Raw genomic sequence first — 24,544 nt, forward strand, 5'->3', positions numbered from 1 at the left:
GTGACAGCAAAAAGCTTCCTGGACTTCTAATTGGAGTTTTACTTTGCTGACCATATAGAGTTTGATTGTTTCGGTACTACTTTCCAGGAAGGTAGGCTGGAAATTTCTTTTAAGAATCTGGCAATACTGCTCTACGGTCTAGGATCAACAAAACAACAGTCATCCACGAATGATGATGATGCTGTGGTCCAATGACTACAGTATTTAATGGGTTTTCATTAGCCCTTGTTAACGGATTGGTGTGTTTTTTTCTTTTCTCCCCGCTCATGTCATCGATCGAGAAGAAGAAGAAGATTCAATGCCTCTTCTCGACTTGCTGTCGTTTTTGATTCCCTCCTCGAAAAGCGACGGGTTGAACAGTTTGTTTGATGCGTTACCTGTTCATGTGCAAGACTTGATCAATTTCCTGGTCACGTCGTTTCGTGAGGTCGACGAATTCCAACTGGTCATTATACGGGTCCTCCTGTGCGTCCTCGGTTTCAATTTGTTTTGCATCTACGTTTCGTGGAAGAAGTATGGAGACATAATAACCGAACGTTTCATGCGCCCAGGTAATGGCTATTATCATTCAATGACTTGGGTGGTAGGACATGAAGTAAACATTGGGGTTGAGAGTTGCCAGTCAAGTTCCTTCCTTTGTAAGATTGTGGGGGGGGGGGGGTGTTGCATTATGTATTCATTAATTATCGTGCTGCTCAGCAACCTCACAAGATTTGTTAAGGGAGGGACTGAAATAGCCTCAGCTCGATGTTTATTGTTGAAGAGTCACAATTTTAAAATCAGGTCATGGAAGAGGTATAACTTATGGGAATGCCCCCCCCCCCATAAGTAGGGTCGTCACTAGAGGCGGCAACTTCCCCGGGTGGCAAAATTTAAATGAAGAATAATGTTATAAAGTTATCGAATTTAAAAGTTGTGTTGGGTCATGTGCTGAATCATGCTTGCCCTGGGTGGCAAAAATCCTAGTTAAGGCCTTGCCATAACCCTTTGAGATTGGGAAATTTTGGTGCTGTGGTCGTTAACAGAAAGCTCGCTTTTCCAGGGAGGAAGAAAAGAAATCGGTTGTTATTCCGCCTGCACTCAACAGGGTCATCCATACAATCACATCTATGGTTCAAACAATGGGATTCTCAGTTCCTGGCATGTGGAATCACTGCTCATGCCACTAAATACCACACATTGCCACAGAGAGTGACAGTGCAAACGGCGAGCCCATTGTGATTTGTTAAGGCAGGTTAAGTTGTCTCCCGAATCGTCTCATTTTATAAATGCATGTATAATTTTGTACTTATATGTACAGTCGAATCCTGTTATAATGAGATAAAGAGACTGGAGAAATCACTTCGTTATAATGAAATTTCATTTTTCCTATGTAAACTTATCTGAGGGAATTAGAAAAGTGTTAAAACAAGATTTTTTTTCTTATAACAGGATTCGACTATATATACATTTTTTGTTGTTGTTGTCTATAATTAGTTCGTGTTATCTGCACTGAAAGTGGGGTACTTTGTGAGTGCGGTCGTTAATGGAAAGCGCTCTTCCGGAGAGGAAGAAAAGAAATCAGTTGCCATTCTGCTCGACTCAACAAAGTCTTATCTTTTGTATGAATAAATTTCTTGTTTATTTTATGCTGTTTTGTGTAACTAAAACATGAATGTTCGTAGAGTAGTTCACCTGACTGATAAATCAAGCTCGGTCTTAAAGGGATAAGAGTGGGGCTGACAGGGCTGCAGCCCTGGGATCGCTGGGACGATTCTCATTTTTGTTGTGCTATAGATTATTTATAAAGGGGACTGTGACCTATCTAAACCTTTTCTTTCAAACCAAGCACAACTCGGGTGTACTCAGGTCTGTGGCGAGACTCTTGTCAATTTTTGGGTGTGTTTCTCCAGGGCAATACATATTGTTAGAATGGAACTGTTGTCACCTGTCATATGTGCTGGGGAGAGGGATGGAAATGCTTCACTCCCATATTAATAACAGGAGCAAAAAATAGATTTCATAAAGCACTGGGGACGGGATGTGTCAGCATTATATTTGTGTCCTACATTTGATTTGTATCTGTGTGCTTAAATTTGTTTTATTCGCATCAAATTTCTTCCAGCTTCTAGTCCCGAAGACCTGAAAAGAGAAGCAGCAGAATTAAAGCTCCCATCAGAGCACACGCCTAGGATTTAATCCAAGAACGTCTGGAATTACAGCACCGCCAGCTGAAAACATGGATAAAATAAGGAATTTCTTCAAGGAGAAAGAATTGAACCGAAAATTCAAAAAGGCAGGCAGGGGTTATAAACTCACTGATGACAGACCAAAACAAGTGTCGGCACCGAGAAATAGCGGGAAACAACCTCGGGCTGGTTCATCTCAGGAGCAGTCTGAGGCTAGAAGAAAAGCAGCTGAAGCGGCACTGTCACGAGCAGAGCGAAATCAGAACAAACCAGTCAATTGGTGATTCTTTATTACTTATTGATTTATACAAAAATTACAATAGAGTTTTTATGTCTTGTTGAATTTGTTGCTCGATGTACAGTGTAACCTTGTTTTTACATCACCCAGTTATACGATTTTCATGTTTATACGACATTTGGCTTCTGTCACAATTTGTTCCTATATATTTTAATGTTAAAATAATTCATTTATTCCACTCAAAACCTCAATTACAGTCGAATCTTGTTATAACAAACTCCACGAGACCATAGAAATCACTTCGTTATAATGAAATTTTGTTATATAAAGGAATTCCAGGTTTTTTGCATTGTTAGTATAAAAATTTATCTGGTGGATCAGGAAAGTGTTCATTAAAACAAAATTTTCACTATATTGGTATTCGTTAAAATGGGATTCGACCAGGGCCGTCATTTCAACTTTTTCCGGGGGGGGGGGGGGCAGAGAATATGTACTCAATGTATTTATAATTACATATATACAATTTTTAGTGTATTTTCAAAAACCTGGGGGGGGGATGCCCCCCCTCCCCAAATGACGGGCTTTTTGAGCTACGGTCGAATTTTTCGCAAAATGTGAAACAAAATCGTAGAATGCGAAGAAAGTAGCAACCACTTTCGCAAAAATGCGTACAGGAGGTACAACGAGTAGACGTCCAACCATCAATCATTACATCAGCATTGGAGCATTTTGCTAAAGCTTTTCCCCTCATTTTCGCTTTTTTGCAAAAGGAATTTTTTATCCAGTTTAAACCCTGACCTGAATTCGACTGTATTCACCATTTTCACTTCAACTCAAACCCCAAATCTTTTGAAAAGACGCCATTTATATCCATCAAATACACAAATTTTTGTATGCAGTGAAAACGCCATGCTGCAACAGTTCTTCTTGCATACTGTCAGCGCAAAAGCAATAAATTTTAGGGTTATTGCTGATGTGTATGAAAATAGCCATTGAACTGACTGATGGCCCTTCAGAATGGACACTCAAGTGCTTTGTTTACTGCTTGTTTGCGATAATACGTAGATGATGTGAGCCCCAAAGAAACAGGTTTCAATTGTTTTGATAATCATATGTCCTTTCCATTGCCCCAACATCCTGGAGTTGGGCCCCTAGGCTGAAATTTTTCACGGGCCCTGTGCTATAGTGAATTTATAGCATCATAAAACAAAAAATGATGGTGGTTGTCCTGGGCTCCAGGGCTGGAGCCCTGTCAGCTCTGCCCTTGTGGGGAGGGGCCGTGGTCTTTTCAGAATTTTTTTTCTCCCAATGTTTTCAGCGTTATCCCTAGAGGGCGAGAAAGACCACATTGTAAGCATTAAGAGGGTACAAGTCTGCCAATAAGAGACACATCCGGTACATACAGTAAGTTATTTCTCTCATTTCTTGTAGAATTTTCCTCCATTGAGGGGCTTCGCTTGCTGGCTGTGCCAAATCTGTTGTTTGTGTAATGTCGAGAAAACAAAAACCATTTTATCTTTAAAAAAAACCGAAATTTTTATTATAATTAATAATGTAAATAATTTAAAAATAATAATTGTTAATTATGTAAGTTGATTTTGCAAAAACAGTTTGATATCCCTTGTGTCAACTTTGAAAACAAGTATAAAGCAGAGGAACAAACTCAAAAACCAAAACTCGTTGGTTGCAAATTGCCAAAAAAAAAAAAAAAATGATAGTCGGAGACAGGGTTGTTTGGTTTAAACCAAGTGGTTTTTTAAAAAAAATCAAATAAAAGTTGCCTAAATATCATTTTTTTTCCTTGAAAAATATCATATTGGTTCATTATTAGCCAAAATGTTTCATTTTTACCACATTTTATATCCTTGGGGTACATTCTGATGGTATATCTTTAAATGACATAACATTTTATATGTGTTTTTTTTCAAAAGTCTTATAAAAGTGGCCTGAATATATATATATTTTTTCATATGAAGTATCTTAGTTATTTAAAGTTATATATAAAAGCCAAAATTTCTCATTCTTACAACATTTTCTAACCTTTGGCTACATTCTGATGCTCCATCTTTAGCAAATTCATGAATAAGGATTGCATCACACATCTAAATGTGGTGGTGTATTATCTCACAGGGTTTCTTTTTCCCCTTCACAAAGAAGCAGCTACAGTAGTGACACCATCATGCTAGGGGTAGGTGGTCCTATAATCCAAGAAAGACACCAGCTGTCCTTAAAGGACAAAGACTAGTGTACTAGTTGTTACATTACCTCACATACATTTTCATTTTCTTTCCCATAAGAAGTAGCACATCTCCTACTGTATATCTCCCAGTCTTAATATTCAATAGTTGTTTTTTTTATACTTTCACACACACACACTGTTAAGCCCAGTTAATCAAGGTTCTACTGTAAAGTAGTAACAGATTTATGAAAAATAATCAGCTATATACAGGGTGATTATAATTTAAGTTTTGATTCCAAAACTATACAATAAGTACTGATCAGAATGACTTGAAAATTTGCACGGATACTCCTGAAGCAATGGAAGTTTCTTTCACAAAAGAAAAAAGTGCAAAATGTGCAAGTAGATGATGCTGTACTACTTGGCCAGCAGTATAATCTATTTTGTGCAACCACATTATTTCGGCACTTCCACAGCATCAGTGTGTGGATAGAACTTCTATCAAGATGCACATTGCAGTACCAGCAAAGCAGCTGCTGAAGACCCATTTTGACAGGATGCACCTTAACCCTTGCAACTTCTGGCTGAGGGGGTACCTGAAAATGTGATAAACAGTGGTCAGATTGCAAACTTTGGTGAATTGCAATCTCCAGCACATCATTCCCTATATGTTAGAAGTTCCTCAGGAATATTAACGGTGGGGGGGGGGGCACGTTTGGTTTAATAAAGCTGAATTTCAAGCACATCCACATTATGACCATGGCCTACTCCGATTCTGTTGTTGAACAAGAATTTTTGTGCTTTCAACCTCATAGCCAGAACATGTTGTGGACAACATATTGAACATTTCTTAAGTAAGTTGTAGTTATTTGTTCAATTACTTTGTTTTTTGTGATGTTTCCATGAATTATGAAATCGTGAAATGCTATAATTAAGGTATCATTCTGCCATGACTGGCTATCGTTCTAATTTTACATTTTTAAGTATTTTTTTCCCCTTTATCAAATAAAATTGAATTTTTTCAGGAATATTCATGTCAATTTTCAAGTCATTCTGACAATCGTTCTTTTTTTACAGTGTTTTGAAATCAGAACCTTAGTTATAATCACCCTGTATATCGTAAATCATTGCTAATTAATCTGCATTATTTATGCTTCATTAAATATATTATATTCACCTAATTTTTATTACTTTTTGCAAAATAGCTTCCTAATTAAGTATACTGAAAGTAACTAAGGAAAAACCTTTATATGTTATATGATTAATAATAGCATTAAAAGAATTTTCAAACACAGTAATCCATTGAGTTAAGCAAAAAATAATTGAATTGCAAAAGTTGGTTTTTGTTAAAATGTAATAAATATTTATTGATTAATTAGCATGGGAATAGTGTTAATTACATTAATAAACATTTTATTTTTGTTAATTATTGGAAGTTTGAATGATTTTTCAGAAATTTCATTGTTTTTAATGTTAATACTATTTAAAACAAAAAAAACGGTTTAAACCAAAAAAAACCCGGTTTTTTGGTTTTTTTACCAACCCTGCATGGGGATCATGAGGTGTTAAAGTGGTATACTGGGAATCATTGTTGAGTAAATCTGAGATTGCAGAATCCACACCAATGAAGTCGCTGGTAACAGCTAGTTCATCATGAAAAAATAATCCATTGCTTATTGATGATCAACAATGTTTTTTCTAATATCAAAGTGATAACAGGAGATGATTTTAAGCATTTTAAGGGAGTTAATTCATCTGGTATCCACTTACTTTATTATCTTTTAATTCTCTGTTATTATTCCTTTTAACGTTTCGTTAGAAGATTCTGAATAAAATATAGAGTTAATGGAATTATTCAATATATTCTCTTCTGCAACAGCATTTGTAATTTTTTTCGTATCATCTCAATTTCTTCTTATAGTCATTATTAAAACTTTCCACCATATCTTTAGGATCACTCACTAGGTCACTCACTTATTCACTGCGTCACTCACTCACTTACTCACTAGGTCACTCACTTACTCACTCATCCACTCAGTAGCTCAGTCACTCACTCAATAGCTCACTCACTTGCTCATGGACACAGTAGCTCACTCGCTCAATCCCTCGCTCACTGACTCAGTAATTCAATCGCTCACTACCTCTGACTCGCATTGAACTGTTGTCTGTGAATTTTCCGTAAACCTGTTCTGCCTCACTGTGCATAAATACATCTGCCGTTGGTTCATCTTCATCACTTTCAGTCATCCTGATCAACTTGATTGTTCACTTTTGTAACCCTGTCATCCAAAAAAATTATATCCCGGATCGTTACTATCAATTTTCAACCATTGAGATACATCCTCTTCATGACAGGACTGGAATACAGGGAGTTCCTGAAGCATATCTAAGCATTCTTTCGAATCTGGAAGATTTTGATCGTCTTCAGCGGTTGCGTTAAAACCATGAAAATATGGGCATAACTTCTTAAAACTTTGCGAGACTTTAGTCCGTCTGCTGTTTTCAAACTGGCTGCAAAATTTTCTATTTTATTGCAATTTTTTTTTTTAAATTACTGATGGTTGCCACACCTAGTTCGTATTCAGCTGCAAGTTTCCACCATCACCCGCTTTCAATCTTTTCACTATTTCCACTTTTTTTTCCAATGTTTAAAACAACGTGGGTTTTTTTGTCGCCATTCTGCACTTGAGAGAGACTAAAAGTGTTGACACTACTAAAGCTACAGAAAAATTGAAAAATATCTGCTTAAAAAGCAAGCAAGGAAATATATCCCCCCGACAAAACCATGATAAGAACTTTTGTTGTCAAGAAGACCCTTGCCTCCATTTCATTAAGGCACACCCACAGGATTAAGATGAATTCATAGACAAAAAAAAAAAAAAAAATGACAGCTAAATCTGCTCCTATTCAAGGGTTTGTTTGCTTACGAATCGTTTATAACTATATACACTGTACTTGGATTGTTTACGTCTATAGCTCACAGGTACGATATGTGGAAGTGGATTATTGTACAATAGAAATGAAGCTATCAAAGCTAAGAAAATACAAACTGTTGAGCATCATTGACTTTAGAAAACTAAAAATGAGTTAGGTTGAAAAGGTGTTCGGTTGACCGAGTTGTTCGGAAAATTGATGTTCGGATAATTAATGTTCTACTGTACTATCTCTGCAGGTGTGCCTGTTGTGGATGCCACAGGTTCGATAAAGATTTCAAGACGTTTTCCACATTTCTATCCGCTGACAGTCAGTGTGTAGAGTGAACCAAGAATGATCCACATGAAGCACATTCCCTGTTGTTGTGGACTGTAAAAAAAGGTGATCTCGATACCAGTTCAACCTTGCCATGTGATGTAAGGACGTTAATGAGATGGCAACCATTGGTTGTGTCACCTTCACACAGTCATAGAGAAATTGTGTAGTGTCATACCACTCTTTCTGTTGATATTATTCCTGAACCAATTCGACAAGCTGTGTATGATCTGTGACATTAGGCTTAAAAACATTAATAATGATCATTGTCGAATAGCTGTGACTCTTAGACATCGCGAGTCTCTGGGATACTGTCCTTCCATTTTGATAGCAATTTATTGGCTACTACTGGTGTATAGCGGTGGTGTTTGTGCTCCCTATTGCTGCTCGTGGAATATTCTCACTTAAATGATATGTATTTGTCTTTTAAGATTTGGCTTTTCCTTAACAACAACACAATGAGAAGATACGGAACCTGTTCAAATGATGCCATATATGTATCAAATTTATGCCACCCAGAAAATCCTGCTAAGCAAATTTTCTGCTGTATTAGTTTTGGCTCATGTTTTTCATTTCGGGCAAAATTGCAAATATGGTAGCTTTTTGTTCTTACTGTAACACAGTGACAAATTTTCAGTTTGTTGCTAAATTTTTGAGCATTGGTGTAGTCAATTATGTGTTGGTGTGTCCACTGTTTTTTTAATTATTTGTTTTGTTATTTATTTTATATAAATCTGTAATTATTTTAATTCATCAATTCTAAAATTTATATTAGCTTCAGGAATTGTTTCTCTGGACCCGAAAATCTAGCCTCAGACATTTTTTCCTCCGACGGTTTGTTCATGATGTTTTGTGCCTGGTACATTTCGCCCCTGAAATTTTGCCTGCTCCCACCTTATGAGTGACCAAGTGAGTGGCTGTGTGAACAACCAACTGATTAGGTGAGTGATCATATGAGTGACTGTTTTCATGATCAAGTTATTGATCATAGCCGCTGTGGTGGGTGAGTGGTCATAGTGACAGACTCGCATCGCGAAGACCTGGGTTTTAACTCCCCACCGTTGCCACACTGATGGTCGGCTGAAGTTGGTTTCCTGTGGTTCTTAACTTTGAGACACGAATGTGAGCCAATCTCCTCATTATTCTCACCACAGAGATCAACAGGCCTTTAACAGTTCAGTTATTCAATCATTACACTTCACTCATAGTGTGAAAAATTGATAGCAGCACCACATAAATGCATTACACAGAAACAAACTTCACTTTAGGTTCATCACACATACACGCACATTCCTGTGTGTACCAATTTATTAGAAATTCTGTAGGGAATGTGTGCGATTAAGCAGTAGTTAGTGACTGTATGAGTAACCACACTCACTTGGTCTCTCATATGGTCACATACTATCATCACATACACTTATATGGGTTACCCAACCCACTCACTTGCGCACTCATACGGTCACGCACTTGATCACTCATCCACTCACTCACGAAGTCAGAGCAGGCAAAATTTCTGGGGTGCCCCAAAGAAGAATATGCCAAAATCTGTGACCTATGTCTCAGACAATTAGTGTTACTGTAGAACAATCTTGAAGAATTTCAAAGAAAAAATGTAGAAAATAATATGGGAATTTTTACTATGCAAATTTTTACTGTCCAGTTAGCCGAGGGGTGGTTGCAGAAGAATGAAGAACAATCTGCTTTGGAAATGGGGCGTAACTTCCGGGAGTGAAATGTACCTGGATGAAATGTATCAAGGACAAAGAGAAAATTCCATAAACCTGTTTCTCTCAGCTTTAGATAACATTGTGTTGAATTTTCATCAATTTTTTTGTGTTAATTTACATTTGATTGTGCTTTTAAATTTTGTAAAAGAATATTTGCAGCATTACTATGTATATTGAAATAATAGATGATTTCCCCTCTCCCATAAAATATATAAAATTTGGGCAAAGAAGTCCTAAACATTTTTGGTGCCCCGAAATTGAGACATGTCTGATCCCACTTCTGGTAGGAGTGGCTCTGGTAGCACTTCTGAAAAACGAAGCTTTGCATAACTCTATGGTAAATATTGTACGACCACTCAAGGTGCTGATCTATGGGGGGAGGGGGGATTGGGGGGGTGATGCAATATTATGATATTTGAATTTCGCTTGGGGGGTGATCGCCCTCCCAAACGAAATGCAAATATGATAATATTGCATTTAATAAATCCGTTGAAAATTACCTGTATTAATGTTTTTGATTAAATAACAAATTCGACGGAAAAAACCGGGGCATTTTTTCAAAACAAGTCAGAACAGAATGAAAACCATGACTGTTCCGGAAAGTACAGTACAATATGGGATGTGTGGCCACCCCATTCACAATGTGGGGGGAAATCATCCCTCCCAACAGTGAGCTCTAGATCCGTTCCTGCCATAGGCGGAGATAGACTTGGAAGTTTAGGGGGGGGGGGCACATCATTATTGCTGCCGGGGCACGATGATGATGATGTAAATTCACATATACATTTATACATTAGATCAGTCGACTTCACCTTTGACGCTAGGGGGGGGGGGGCCCATGGCCAGTACTCGCAACACTTTTTGGGGAGAGATACATCAGCAACAGAGTTGATTGATCCAATGTATATCATGTGTACTATGCAACATTTTCCTGCATGCACAGAGTCGTCTGAAATTTCCCTTAAGAACTTTTATGGGGTTGTATATGCACCTCCACTTCCAAAATCACGATATATATTTTTATTTATTGATTTATTCACTATTTTCATTAGTGACACCCCTTTCTTACCATCACTTAGCATATACTGTTACTTCAGTTCCCTGAGGGTGGCAAACACAGCCCCTACACTCAACAGCAGGGCCCTCTATTCTGGGCTATTTGATGGATCTTCACTACAGACTTTTACAGGCCCTTATATAGTGAATTTATAGTGTGAAAAATTATAAAAATCATCTTGGATCCGTGGTCTGGAGCCCTGTCAGCCCTACAAAGGTAGGGCCTTTCAAAGCATAGACACTGGTTCTGGATTTTCCCCTTTTAATTTTCTGTTTTGTTTTAAAACACATCTGGCTTAACAACCTTCTCTGTGTGTCTCTGAAAAAAGAACGGGTTGGTGAGGACCATGGTTCGATAAAATGCTAGCCCCGATGAGGGCAAAAGTAATAGACTTGAACTAGGTTTTTTTTCACTAAATACAACATTTTTAGCTATTTTCTGGCTCAAAAATGAATAGAAAATATTACATTGTTTTAATTTTAGTCTTTCTTCCCAGGTCTCTGTCAGCTGTGAGAGCTCAAGCTAAAAAGGAATTGCAGGAAGAAGCAGAAGCTGCTGAGAGAGCGAAAAAGGGTCCGAAAGAGGTTTGTATATTGCTAATTTTTTTTAGTTCTTTTCTTTTAATACACTACATGAAAATAAAAATGCTAAGAAGTCATGGGGTTTCATGATCTTCAACATGAATTGCATTGAGTTCTATATGTACACATTTTTCACCCCTTCTTGAAGCACCACCACGCTTGTTGAAACATTTCTTTGAAAACTGCAGATAATTTTTTTTGTTAATTTATAGATGATGGAATAGAATTGTTCAACTACATACACCATAAGCACACATACATACATAAATTATATTTATGTGAAAGCAAGATCAAATGAAACCTCTCTAACTTGATATCTGCTAAAGCTGACATGTTTATCGATACTTTTAGGGTGTCAAGTTATAGAGGCTCCACTGTACTACATGCATACATTATATTATATAAACATTGGATGTGCGAATGCTCAAGCTGTCTCCACACACACAATGATAACCTGCATCTATAAGTATATTTTTCTAGATCCTTATAATATTGTTATAGACAAGTTTTGTATTATGTATCATGTAGGTAGTTCAAGAAAGCTGTCCGGTCTTGACTGTATCTGGAGTCTACTTCAATTGCCCATTGGTTGGTCCGGATGTTTTACCGCGATCTGAAATGGAATATAAGATCAAGGAGTTTCTGTATGAACAGCTTCCGGAGGAACGAGGATTAACTTCGTGTTTGATAATCCATACTTGTAATAAAGACAAAGAAAAAGTAAGTGTCATTATTAGCTTCATTTTGAAATTTTTTTCCTCAACATTTTGCTCCTTATAGCTCTATCAACTTATGATATTTTCACTTTATTTTGATAGGTGAAGGGAGGTATCGAAGTTCTGTCCAGGTATCTGACGAACATAATTGATGATCCCACAGAAGAGAAATATCGCAAAATCCGTGTCAACAACAAAGTTTTCAGAGAACGTGTTGCTTCATTGGAAGGGACCCATGATTATTTGCTGGCCCTGGGATTCGAATTGAAGGAGCTGGAAACGAGTGATGGAGGTGAAGTTGAGCAGTTCTACATATTTCCTGAAGAAAAACTGGCTGATATCGAAAATTTGATGATGTTGAAGGAAGCTTTGCTTTCCGCTGAACCAATTCGTCCTTCTTTGGATCGTAATGTTAAAGTTCTCTTACCATCTGCAGCAGCAGAGGAAATCACCTTGCCAGATGATTTCTTCAATCTGAGTGTGGAAGAACTTGTCAAAGAACAAGAAGAAAGGTATGTTTCACTGCCAGATATGTGCTTTTTTGATTTCACCTGTTTGTATTCACAACCAGAATATTTGATGAATATTCATTGTCCCTTATCACCAAGCACATAGTCCACTGAATGGTGATTGTTCCTTATCATTAAAAGTGCAATAATCCTCTTGGCCCCCCAAAAGTCACTTTGGTGTCCTGTTCTGCACAATCAAGATAGATCTAGTTGTGCTGTAAGTGATCAAATCCTTCTCTATTTTTTACTTGAACTAATTTTATCTTGAGAGATAGATCTCTTCATGATTGGAGAAATCTTTTCATGAGATCATAAGATTAACGTGTAAGGCTTGAGATTTTCTTTCTTTATATTATCTCTGCCCTGTCCATTGTATCAAAAGCAGAACTTTCAGCACTTAATTTTGAATATCAAAATCTAATTGATGACCCATTGCAAAACAGCCAGATATCTCACACACTTGGAAATTGCTTTTGATATTTTTGATGTTATGCTATTCTCAAGATATGCAGCGGTATATCTACATAGCTGATCTTGTGGCACCCTAAAGTACAGCAGCACACTATTTAGAAATTCGTACACTAGATGCTTATTGGTAGAGCTCAGAATTTTTAACACTGAAAATGGTCGAAATAGGCAGGTAAAAAAGGCACTAAAAATACCTGAAATAGGCACTGAAAAGGCATTATGGAAGGAAGGAAATATAACTAAAAACTAAAAAAGGGTCCAAAAACTAGCTGAAAAATTAGTTGCACTTAATTGGTCTATTGTTTTAATTATTGTTTATAACAACTGCATTATTATCTAAGTTAAATTGAATTTCAAGCCCAAAATAAAGTATTTCAGGTCCCTCAGGTCAATTCCAGGGCCATCATTACCAAATGTAGAGCCCAAAGAGAAAATGATCTGAGGGGGCTCCTTCGAATTGCGAATAATTCTCATTTATTTGATGTATAATTTGGAATAACCACACTATCATTTCTATAGTTAAAGTATAGCTACCTTGTTCTGTCGTTGTAAAAACTTTACTTTTTCTATATTCCCACATATTCCAGACTTCCAAGCAACGGGACCCTGTGTGTTGCCTCATCTGTCATGCACCCCTGAGGGCGACTGGTCAATTTAATTGAATATCAAAAAATATGCATGCAAAATAAATAGCCATAGTTGTTTGCATTGCATTTATGGTGTAAAAATAAATAAAATCTCTCAAAATCAAAATAACATGGGCCTCTCAGAACTCTGTCTTCTCCTACCCTATCTTGGGTGAGTCATGATGTCAACTGATGACCTCTTGAGACATTCATTGGTCAGCTATACATATACAATGCAATTCAATGCTTGAGTGAGACGTGATGTAAAGCATGTGGAGAAGGGGAAATTTTTAATTTTCCTCGGCTTCTTTAACATGGGCTGCGTTCATCTGAAACCCCACGTCTAACACCCATGGCCCCCCACAAGGGTGGGCTGACAGGGCTTTATCTGGAGGCCACCGGGACGATTCTTACCATTTAAAATTTTTTTTCATGCAATAAATTCACTACTTTGGAGCCCGTGAAACATCTGACAAGGCAGCCCACGAAAGGTCTCGGCCTAGGGGCCCATGCTGCAGGATGTGGGAGTCATACTAACAACATCTGGTTAAGGCAAAGTTAACTCATGGCAATATTAAGTTCCTTATTTCTCAGATCACTTATTCACATTTAAATGGAGCTGGAAGTGGGAGAGGGATCTTTCTGATGAAAATTGGTATTGGAATTTAAAAAAAACCCTTTTCTTTAGTGTTTGATGCTCAAAATATCTAAGTTTTGCATATTATGGCCACTGAAATGCACCAATAAACCTAAAACTATGTTAAAATAGGCATTTATGGCAGAAAAAGGTCAAAAAAGGTATTTTTACAGAAAAAAAGGTATTAACGGCATTTTGTCTGAACTTTCGGGCTCTACTTATTGGATATGGTTAGCTTGATGTCCAGTGTTATATTGGTGCATAATAACTAATTCAGAAGAAAAAAAATTATATCATTTTTGTTATAATGTAAGCAGTGGCAGAGAGAGAGAGAGAGAGAGAGAGAGAGAGAAAAGAAGAACCCAATTCTCCAATGTATAAAAAAAACAGATTTTGTACATTTCTTTGCTAAAAAAGGCAGGGCTGTGCTGAGTTCTGGCATTTTGATTGGATGGTCTTTGTAAATTGTTAAATTGGATGAAAAATAATATGGAATGAATAGGGAAAAATTTTAGACTTATTGTAACACCATTGTAACTAGAGCCTGGATTATATGCTCTAAGAATATGCAAATAAGCACTTAAAAATTTAAAAATATGCACTAAAAAGTCCAGAAAAGTTACAATTTTACAAATTATGTACCAAAATTGAGAAAATATATGCATTAAAAAATCACCATGCAAAAAAGATATTTTTTAAAATTCATAATCAGTAACAAAAGAATTTTGACATTATTTCTAAAAAATTGAACATTTTTGACATATATCTAGAAGTAACCTTACAATAAAAGGGTTGATGTTTTGAAAATACAGTGCTATAAACATCTCTCTAGTAATTCACTAAATCTCACCTGCGAGGCAAAAAAAAGCAATGTTATGAAAATATAAGGAATATTTATATTTGAAATATTGTTAATAAAAAAAAGTGATTGAGCTAAAATAAAGCTTCAAAAATATGCACTTATTCTGAAAATTCTTTGATTTTATGCATTAATGCTAAAAAAGAGCCAAAATATGCATTTGCATATAATCCAGGATCTAGTTATAACAGAAGGTTGCAATTACATGTGTTAATTATATGAGCGTCCACTGTTTAATAGATGGAACTGAACATGGGGGGAAAAATGTCCATTTTCAGGTTAGCCTATATACTTCAATGTCCATTTTATATGCATTTCACTGAAATATGCATCACAGTTGAAGGGTTAGCTTATGTACTTCATTTAAAAATAGCAGTTGAATAATATGTATTTTTCATTACTGTCAAATTTGTCTGGCTCTCTTGTCGAACTGTCAACAACCTTTCTTTTCGGCTCCTTGGCCCTACAACTTGATCCGTTTACCATATATTATTTCATCTCACTTCCAACACAGAATTTGTATTACCTGTGTTGCACCGTAAGAAGTCCTGCCACATTATCTCCAAAGCAAAATGTTTTGCATTGTTCTGTAACAAGCCCTCAGCTGACTGGAAATGTTCTGCAGTTAAAATTCCCACCAATATGCGGTAATGTGGGCATCGTTCTGGACTATTGTCCTGAGGATCCAGGTTCGAACCCTGTTGATGCTGTAGTGGTGGTCGGTTGTAGCTGGTTTTCTGCAGTTTTCCAGCTTCAAGGTGCAAATGCAAGCCAGTCTCTCATTTGAAAAAGTCTCTACTCAGAGCACAGGCAGACTTACACGATACAGACATAACATGAAAATTCAAGCATTTCCATCTTTACTTCAGAAAATGGAAGACAGATAGCAGCATGAACACTAAACCAGCGCAACTAAACAACATAAATACATTAGGGGCCACACATACACTCGCAACACACATTCTGACATGTGCCGATTTGTTAGAAATTCTACAGAGGAATGTGTACGAAGTGCATTAAGTGTGGTTAAGTTAGTAGTAGTAAAAATTCCCATAATAATGTTTTCTACACTTTTCTTAAAATTCTTCCAGATCGTTTTTTGATGTAGGTCATAGATTTTGGCATAATCTGCTAAAGGGCACATTACAATAACCTGCATCCTCTAATGGTTTATTGCACTTATTGCAGCAAATCTGCCAGAAAAATATATTTGATTTTTGGTGAAGTGCTGCTGTGCTCTCTCTCTAAAAACACCCTCTACCACCTTTGCTAATGCGATTCAACCACACATACGACAAAGTATTCTTGTTTATCACTCTAATACCAAAGTTTAAAGTTTGCCCCTTGAATTTAGGATCACCCTGTATGAATAATTACACAGTAAAAAGTTTTTTTTATTGTATTTCTATTTCATTTACTGTTTTGAATATGTTATGTTATTTCATTTACTGTTACGTCCAATATGTAAATTATTTTACTTATTCCCAAGATATATTTTTTTGCTAGAGCCGCTTGGAATACATTGGTTGTTTTCTGTTGTCTCATAGACTTGTGTTTTTCCAGCATCTGTTGGATTTTATAAAAAAAATCATAATCTCTACATTTCATATTTTTTCAACAAAATTCTCACCCCTGCAAGCAGTGCAGCAACTAGGTACTTTTTCAGCCAGGGCAAGCGTTCATTTTGGCCCCCTCCCCCACATAATATAGAAGGGGTAATTAAAGGGTAAATTCAGCGTCCCCTCTGGTCTAACACCCAGGGCATCAGACTAGCCTGCTCTCCCCACCCCCCAGTAACAGCCCTGCCTTGCGAGATTTATTTTCAGTACCCTCTGATGTATAAGTCACAGTAGTAAAATAATCCAGAAAACTCACAGATTTGTAGGATATACAATATCACTGGTGCTTCATGCTTGGTGGAAACATGAAATTTGGCATGACCATGGTTGTCTAGCAGTGTTGAAGGCCTTACATTATGCTAGACAATTCTTTGAAGTTTTAGAAGTCATACTTTTCCAAGCTTGTACAATACTCCAATCCACATCTTTCATGTTCACCTGTTAGACATAATTGTGCCCATTTTTATAGAGTGACAAAAGTCAATGTTCTGTACAGGAAAGTGATCCCGTAGTGAATTGCATGGATCAGTGAATGCACTCATCTATTGGCTGCAAACAGAAGTACAGTGGCGAATTTTATTCTCTCGCTCAAAATAAGAGTATTTTGAAATACTTTCTCATTTTCATTCAAACAAAAAAGAAAAGTGAGCCAAAAATATTTGAAACTGATTTTTAATTAATTGGGGAAAAAAACCCCATCAGAGATCTCTAAGGGAAAAAAAATATGTGGGCTGACAAATATGTCTGAATTATGAATCGGTCTGGATTAGGGAGTTTCTACTGTACTTGTTGAAAAAAAAACTGAATTTCCTGTCATTGCTTTAGGTATTATGGCCTTCTTCGAGCCAATCTGTATAATTTCTATGAGCATTTTTATTGATTTTTTTTTTTTTTGCCTTTCAGAGTAGCAGCAGTGGAGCTGAACAGCCAACTTCGAACAAAAGCGATGAGGCAGAGGGATGACATAAGAGAGCTTCGCTATTACCGGTATTCACTAGTCAGGGTTAAATTTCCGGATAACATAATATTACAGGTAATTCATACAAATGTTTTCCTAAACTATGTATGATTCGATGTTGTGTGAGAATAATTATTTACTTTAGTTAAATTATTTGCATTCCCTCTATCAGGTTTATTTTTCAGTTTTTTTTGCACAACTGTTGCTATATGTCCCGGTAATCCAGTCGGCTCTAATTGATCGTGAATTTCATATATTAACGATCTCTTTCCCAGTTTGTTTTGGAAAACACTGTTGCAGAGTGATAATTCTCATATCGGAACAAAATATAAGTTGTACATGTTAAATGAATATTTTAAAAATCGCTGGTAAAGGCTTTTCTGAAAATATTTATACAAGACTGTTTAAATGTTTCTAAAAGTGAAAAACTTACAAGGAAAAATTGAAATATTGACAAAGTTTTGCTTCATTGCTGTGGTTTTCTGTTATTACGGCATCAATGACTCTACAGTCAAATACATCAAGAAATAGTGAATTAAAATTCAATTGTCTGTTGCTGCTACTATACACCCCTGGATCCCTGTGTCTCTCATGTAGAATGTGCTGTTTTTTTGTGGGTGCAACAAAAAAGGTATGCAAGTTATGTATTGATTAACTTGCACACTATAGCCACCATTATTTATTTTGCAAATTCGTGAGATATTAATGAAAAGATTAAGCTACATCTCCCAGTATTTTGTATGAGCCCCTATGGTGGTCGAGTGGTCATAATGACAGACTTGCATCGTTAGGACCTGGGTTCGAACACCACCGTTGCTGTAGTGGTGGTCAGCTGAAGTTAGTTTTCTGTGGTTCCCAACTTTGAGGCGCGAATGCAAGTCTATCTCCCCATTAAAAAGTTTCGCCACAGAGAGCAACATGCCCACAACAATACATTTATTCAATCATTACATTTCACTCATAGTTAGAAAAATTGATGGCAGATGGAAGCACTACACACAATGAGCATTACACAGAAGCAAACTTTACGTCAGGTTCTCTACACATATGCACACAATTTCAACATGTACCAATTCGTTAGAAGTTCCTCAGAGGAATATGGACGAGGTGCATGTCTGGTTCAGTAGTAGTAGTATTTTGTATGAACAGCAGGGGAAAGCTTGGATTATGAAAACAATTTGTCTGTATTGTTAATGGAGAAGGATTCACTGGTGTAAAGATAAAAGCAATTAGAGAGAATTAATTAATAGCAATTCCAAAATTAACAGAGGAGGTATTAATGGAGCTGACTGCTTGTGAAACCGAAGCGAGACCCCCATGGAGATGATCAAGATTGCAAATCATAAGACACGTTCATTATGAGCAACATGGTAAAGAGTTTTGTAAGTTTAAATCAACGACTGTTTCCATGAAATAGACCCATCTGTGGTACGTTTTTCACATGTAGTAAAATTGTTAAATTAAGCCTTGCTACTATATTCTAACAGATTAACTGGAATTTAGAAGAAATGACTGACATTATGTTGGTCTTTCCCCAGAAAGAACCACCTTGAATCACTGGATAACCTCCCCCCAGTTTTTCCACAAAAAGCAGGTGCTATGCAAATTAAATGCCTAAAGAACAAAATTTTAGGGTTTGGGTTATTGGCAGACTTTACTTATTTGCTGTCACCCCTTGAATGCAACCCCACAAATATGGAGGGATGACTGTATGCTTCCATGTCATTTCTAAAATTAATCATTCGCTTTATGAGTTTTATTGCTGTCAAAATTTTTAGATATTTCACAGAGGAATTTTTATTAGGTAAATAGAGTTGGTAGTAAAATTTTTTAGGGTAGCATGGGGGGGGGGGGGGTTTGGCAAAAATGTCAGGAGAAATCTAAAGATTCTTCCCATTTGTCATTTTTGATTGAGCAAAGGTGTTAGAAATGCCTTGCAAAAGCATTGAAACAGAGTTGCCAGATGATGCGGATGGTGAAAATCACTGAGCTCTTGATGGATGGGAGTTTTTTTCCCTACTACGAAATGGGATCCTTCGTGAAAAACAACCCTTGACTGACGATGATTGTGCATTTCGTCATCTTCGGCCTACGGCTGTAATCACTCGTCTGGCATCAGCGAAAAAACTGATTTTTGTTTTTACCTGTTTTTTGTGTGCAATGTTTCAGAAAACCAGTTTGCTAGCTCATACAAATTTTTCACTCGTGAGAATGCTAGGTTGAGTGTATATGCAAATTCCTCCCCCCCCCCCACACCCGTTTAATTAATTCTATCACACCTTAAAATCACCTGCATTGTCCTCATCCATGCTTCCAAATCGGTTTTTGTTTGGTTTGGGGGGTAGCACCTGGATTTAATTATTTTGTGATGAGGCTGTAGGTATCTTGGAGCACACCAACTTTACAAAGAATAGAGAGTTTTTATAATTGAAGTACCCAAAAATTTGACCTTTTACTCCCAGGCAGAAAATCACTTGGAATAGGGATGTCTTCCATGTCCCAGAACAGATATTAAAGTGGCCTAACAAGCAGCTTGAAATAAACACAAATAAAGAATGAGTTTTTTGAGGTGAGACGTATGAGTTCATTTTCTTTCCACTATTTCCCCAACGTCAGTGGTAGGTATTGTATGGAAAAACACCTACTGGTGGCTAAGTATCACAGCTGAAGGTTTTTCAATTCACTCAATACATAACCAACCAAGAGTGTCTCTCAACATGTGCTGATTGGGAAAAATGCACCATATTGTATGTTCATTTACAATTGGTAGATGATGATTCAGGAAAATGTGGTTTTTGATTTGTACAATATTGCTTATTCTCTCTCAGATTTAATGAGTAACTGTTAATAGAATAAAGGCTGGATCAGCGGGTCTTAACCAGGTAAAGCATTTTTTCTGGGGTGCGAGATAGAGATGAAAAGTGAAACATTCACAGAGAAATTTGAAACATTCACAGAGAAATTGAAATGACAGATTGGCAATGGATGACAACCATTTTGCAATCCTAGTGCTGGATGAGGGTCTTCTCTAAATTTTTCCATTTTACTCTTCCTGATGCTTTAGCCATCCAGTTGACTCCTGCCACTTTCCTGATCTTGTCGATCCATCTTGCGTGGGGACCCCCTTCTCAGACGTTCAACACCACGGGGGTACCAATCCAGAATTCTTGTGGTCTATCTGTTGTCCTGTCTTGCAATATGTCCAGTCCATTTTCATTTTAAACATTTAATTCTTTCCATGATATGTACCTTTGTGTGGATTCTTATCCAAGTGATTCATTTTCATTCTTTCCTTGTGATGCGTAACATACATCTTTCCATGCTCCTTTGTGTTATCTGTAGCTTTTGATCATCTTGCTTGTGAGTGCCCATATTTCATCTTCATAAGTTAGTGCTGGTAGCACACTCTGGTTAAACACTTTTCTTTTTCAGGCATAACTACACAGTTTTTGCCAAAAGTGCTCATCTGACCCTGATCCTTCTGTTTATTTCATTAATGATTCAGTTGTCCATGGTAATTTCTTGTCCCAGGTATGCATAGCTTTCTATTTCTTCTATCTCTATGTTGTTGAGTAAGATATTCGTCTTCGAAGCAAAGGAGTTGAACATAACTTTAGTCGTTTGCAGATTCATTTTCGAACCCACCTGAATACTGGCCTTCACCAGTTCTTGTATCCATTTCTTCCAATTCGTCTGAATTACATGAAATGATGATACATATTTTAAATTCAAAGATACGAACCGTACTTATATTTTCACACCTCACAAACCCCCCATAAACATTTCTTACATATGTTGTTGCAGGGCCGGAACTGGGAGGGGGAGCAGGGGGGAGGGGAAACTGCTCAGGGCGGAAAAGATTATGGGCAGACTATTTTAGATGGGAACATTGGGAACAAAGAACACTGTTATAAAATTACTGACTTCTAAAGTTCTGGGGGCAGCAAAATAATGTTTGCCTTGGGCAACAAAAATCCTTATTACGGCCCTGTATTGTTGAGTGTTGAATATTGTGAAGTATAAAGATTGTAACTACTTTACAATTATCAGATGACAGCACAAGTGTGGGACAACTAGTTTTTTAAATATGTTAATTAATAAAATTCCATTAAGATGTTTTGCCCCGTTAAGATGTTTACCTCATTACACAAAAGTGTAATGCATTAAAACACTGCTTTTTCAAAGTGTTCCCTAACAAATGCATAAAAGAAGTTATGGTTTTCTTTGTTTCAAAATAGGAAAATATTCATTATTATATATTATTCAACACATTTGAATCAGTGTTTTTTTTATTCTTAATTATAAGCGATAGTGCTGAAAAAACTTTCAAGTACCAGGTTAGTTAAATCATTGTTTACTAGATCAGTGGTGCACAAACTTTTTGGAGCATGACTCCCACATAAGCTGACACATGTCTCGTGACCCCATTTTTTGCCAGTAAACATGTTTTCCCGAAAGCTCTTTTCGGATTGCTTGTTTCGATTTTGATTAGTCAATATTTTCAAGAAGTATACAATTTTGAAATTGAGTGATTCTCTCCAAGTCACTCTGTAAAAGCACTAACTTGATATTGTCGTCCACATGCAAGAAGCATGAATGTACAAAAATTTTCACCTTTTCTTTTATCTGCTGTTTGGATATCTTGTTTTGCTATCTAAGTTGTACCTGAAATGTGAATGTGTATCCCTATTTTGAAACATGCTACCAAACATTTTAGGAAAACAACTTCCATAGAGTAACATGGGTGGAGTAAATATTCAAACATCATTTCTCACATTCTTTTTTTGCAAGGACATTGCACATTCGTGATTCTGTCAACCCATGGTTTGTGCACCACTGTACTAGACAATATTTTGAATTTTGTTTTTAGGCTTTAATTAGAACCGAAATGACCTATCAAAAAATGTAAATAATTATTTAATTTTTTGTAATGTGGTACTGAAATGGTTGAAGAGATTTAAAGGGCACACTCCTTTATGTAATTTTTAGACTTGTGTTTGTAAAGTTTCTTTTTCTATTAGCGATATTTTATGTCCATTTCTTTTTTTACTTTAATTCTACAAATGATTGTAATTTAGTAAATTTTTGTTTCATTGGAATGTGAGCCAGCTCATGTATTCAAATTGAATTTAAAAATTCTTACTTGAAACAATTTTTGTTGGAATCGTTCCCAAAACTAGAGAAAAAAAGCTTTGCCAACACTTCTAAAATTTTCCACAGCCTTTTGTGATTTTCACGAATTGGGGTTCTCACCACTTTTTACAGATGAAAAAGAAATAACCTCAATTAAAAATACATTATAATGAAAAAACAGTAACAGATTAGTCGCTAAAAATCGACATGCACAGTAATTTGAATTTTGTTGCGTTGATACCTGTGTATTTCTTATTTAATAGATTTATTTTGCAATTATCTTTCAATTTTAGAATTTTTGCGACAATTAATTAGTGGATAGTTAATATAATTAATTGCAAAAAAAAAAAAATTCCAACAAATAGACAATATTATTCGGGGGGGATTGCAGGATGGGAAAAGGTTAAGAACCACTGCTCTCTACATGTGCTAGGGCGATATTTCACTTGTATAAAATAAGTTAAACTGCAAGTGTAATCTGTAATATGTCACAGCTAAAGTTTATAATTTCAGGGTACATTCAATGTACGTGAGAAACTAGAGGCCCTTGTCGAGTTTATCAGAGATAATCTCGAAGATCCAAACAGGTCGTTTTCTCTGTTAGGTCCAGCTGCCGTCAAGCTCACAGATCTAGATAAGTCATTAGTGAATCTGAAACTGATGCCAGCTGCACTTCTAACATTGCAGTGGGATGTTGAAGATGCTACACCTGAAAGCGAGATTGCTTATTTGAAACCAGAAACAATGGGCTTGTTGCAAGACATGTGAAATTTGGCTTGTTATTATTAACTTGTTAATCTTGATATTGTAAGAAAAAAAAAGATGCTATGTAATATATATGTTTGTGTTTAATAAAGCTTTTTAATGTTCCAAATTATTTTGTCAATTCGAAATGCATTTAACTTTTTTTCCCCTATGGATGCAAGATATTGCCAATTGTGACTGATAAAGTTGTCAAATGGGGGAATCATTGTCAATTGCAGGTGAATAGTTGCAGATGGGCGTTAATTAAAAGGCTACTGCAAACCACAGTGTATTAAAATGTATTTCTTGAAAAAAAATTGAACATAAATTTGTGAGAGAAAAATTTGACAAAAAAAACAAAAACAATTTGAATAAGCTTCTTTGAAAAAAAACAGGACATTAATATAAAAAAAAGATGGTACCGCCAAAATACGGAAAAATACAGGTCCAATGTATACCGTGAAGGAGGCGCGTCCCCCCCAGAAAATTTCGTCATTAATTGAATTCTTCAAATGTATTTGATACGAACTTAATACGATTGGATTTCTTTATTTTTCAAATGAATTTGATTAATTAGAAAAATATTTTCGGGGAAGGCACTGATTAAAAAAAATTGTTCCTTAAAGTACGGGCCATCAAGGTTCCGCGGAGAGAGTTTTGTATTATTCTTTCCTCTTTATCCTTTTCCTCATTTATATATAGGCGCTTCCCGTCGATACGATATACTCTTGAGAAATACGAGAGAAAGGGGATTGTTAGCACAGGTTATTGCGCTCGTTTTGGCCGCGTTTAAAACGCGCCGCTAATACTGATGCCGCCATCTATCTTTCAAATTGGAATATATTTTGAGTATAAAAAATAATATAAACTGAAGAGCCAAAAAAACTGGTTCACCTGCCTAATATCGTGTAGGGAGCCCGCAGAAGTGCCGCAATACGACGTGGCATGGACTCGACTAATGTCTGAAGTAGTGCTGGAGGTAATTGACACATTGAATCCTGCAGGGCTATCCATAAATCCGTAGGAGTAAGAGGGGGTGGACATATCTTATGAAGAGCACGTTGCAAGGCATCCCA

At 36.5% G+C, this 24,544-nt stretch overlaps 1 protein-coding gene across 1 annotated transcript; it reads left to right on the top strand.

The window, feature by feature from the left end:
* Gint3 (GDI interacting protein 3) lies at window positions 1–23,598 on the top strand. The gene is made up of 7 exons (XM_089253126.1): window positions 1–551; window positions 2,105–2,448; window positions 11,115–11,202; window positions 11,728–11,919; window positions 12,018–12,427; window positions 17,537–17,666; window positions 23,238–23,598. Exons 2-7 carry the CDS (start codon window positions 2,219–2,221, stop codon window positions 23,490–23,492), a joined length of 1,305 nt encoding a protein of 434 aa, XP_089109252.1. The 5' UTR covers window positions 1–551; window positions 2,105–2,218; the 3' UTR covers window positions 23,493–23,598.
* The last annotated feature ends 946 nt before the right edge of the window (window positions 23,599–24,544 follow it).

Source organism: Pholcus phalangioides, unplaced genomic scaffold (assembly GCF_987345545.1).
Source record: "Pholcus phalangioides strain wild (caught in Gottingen) unplaced genomic scaffold, Ppha-v1.0 ptg000032l_1, whole genome shotgun sequence".
Lineage (NCBI taxonomy): Eukaryota > Metazoa > Arthropoda > Arachnida > Araneae > Pholcidae > Pholcus > Pholcus phalangioides.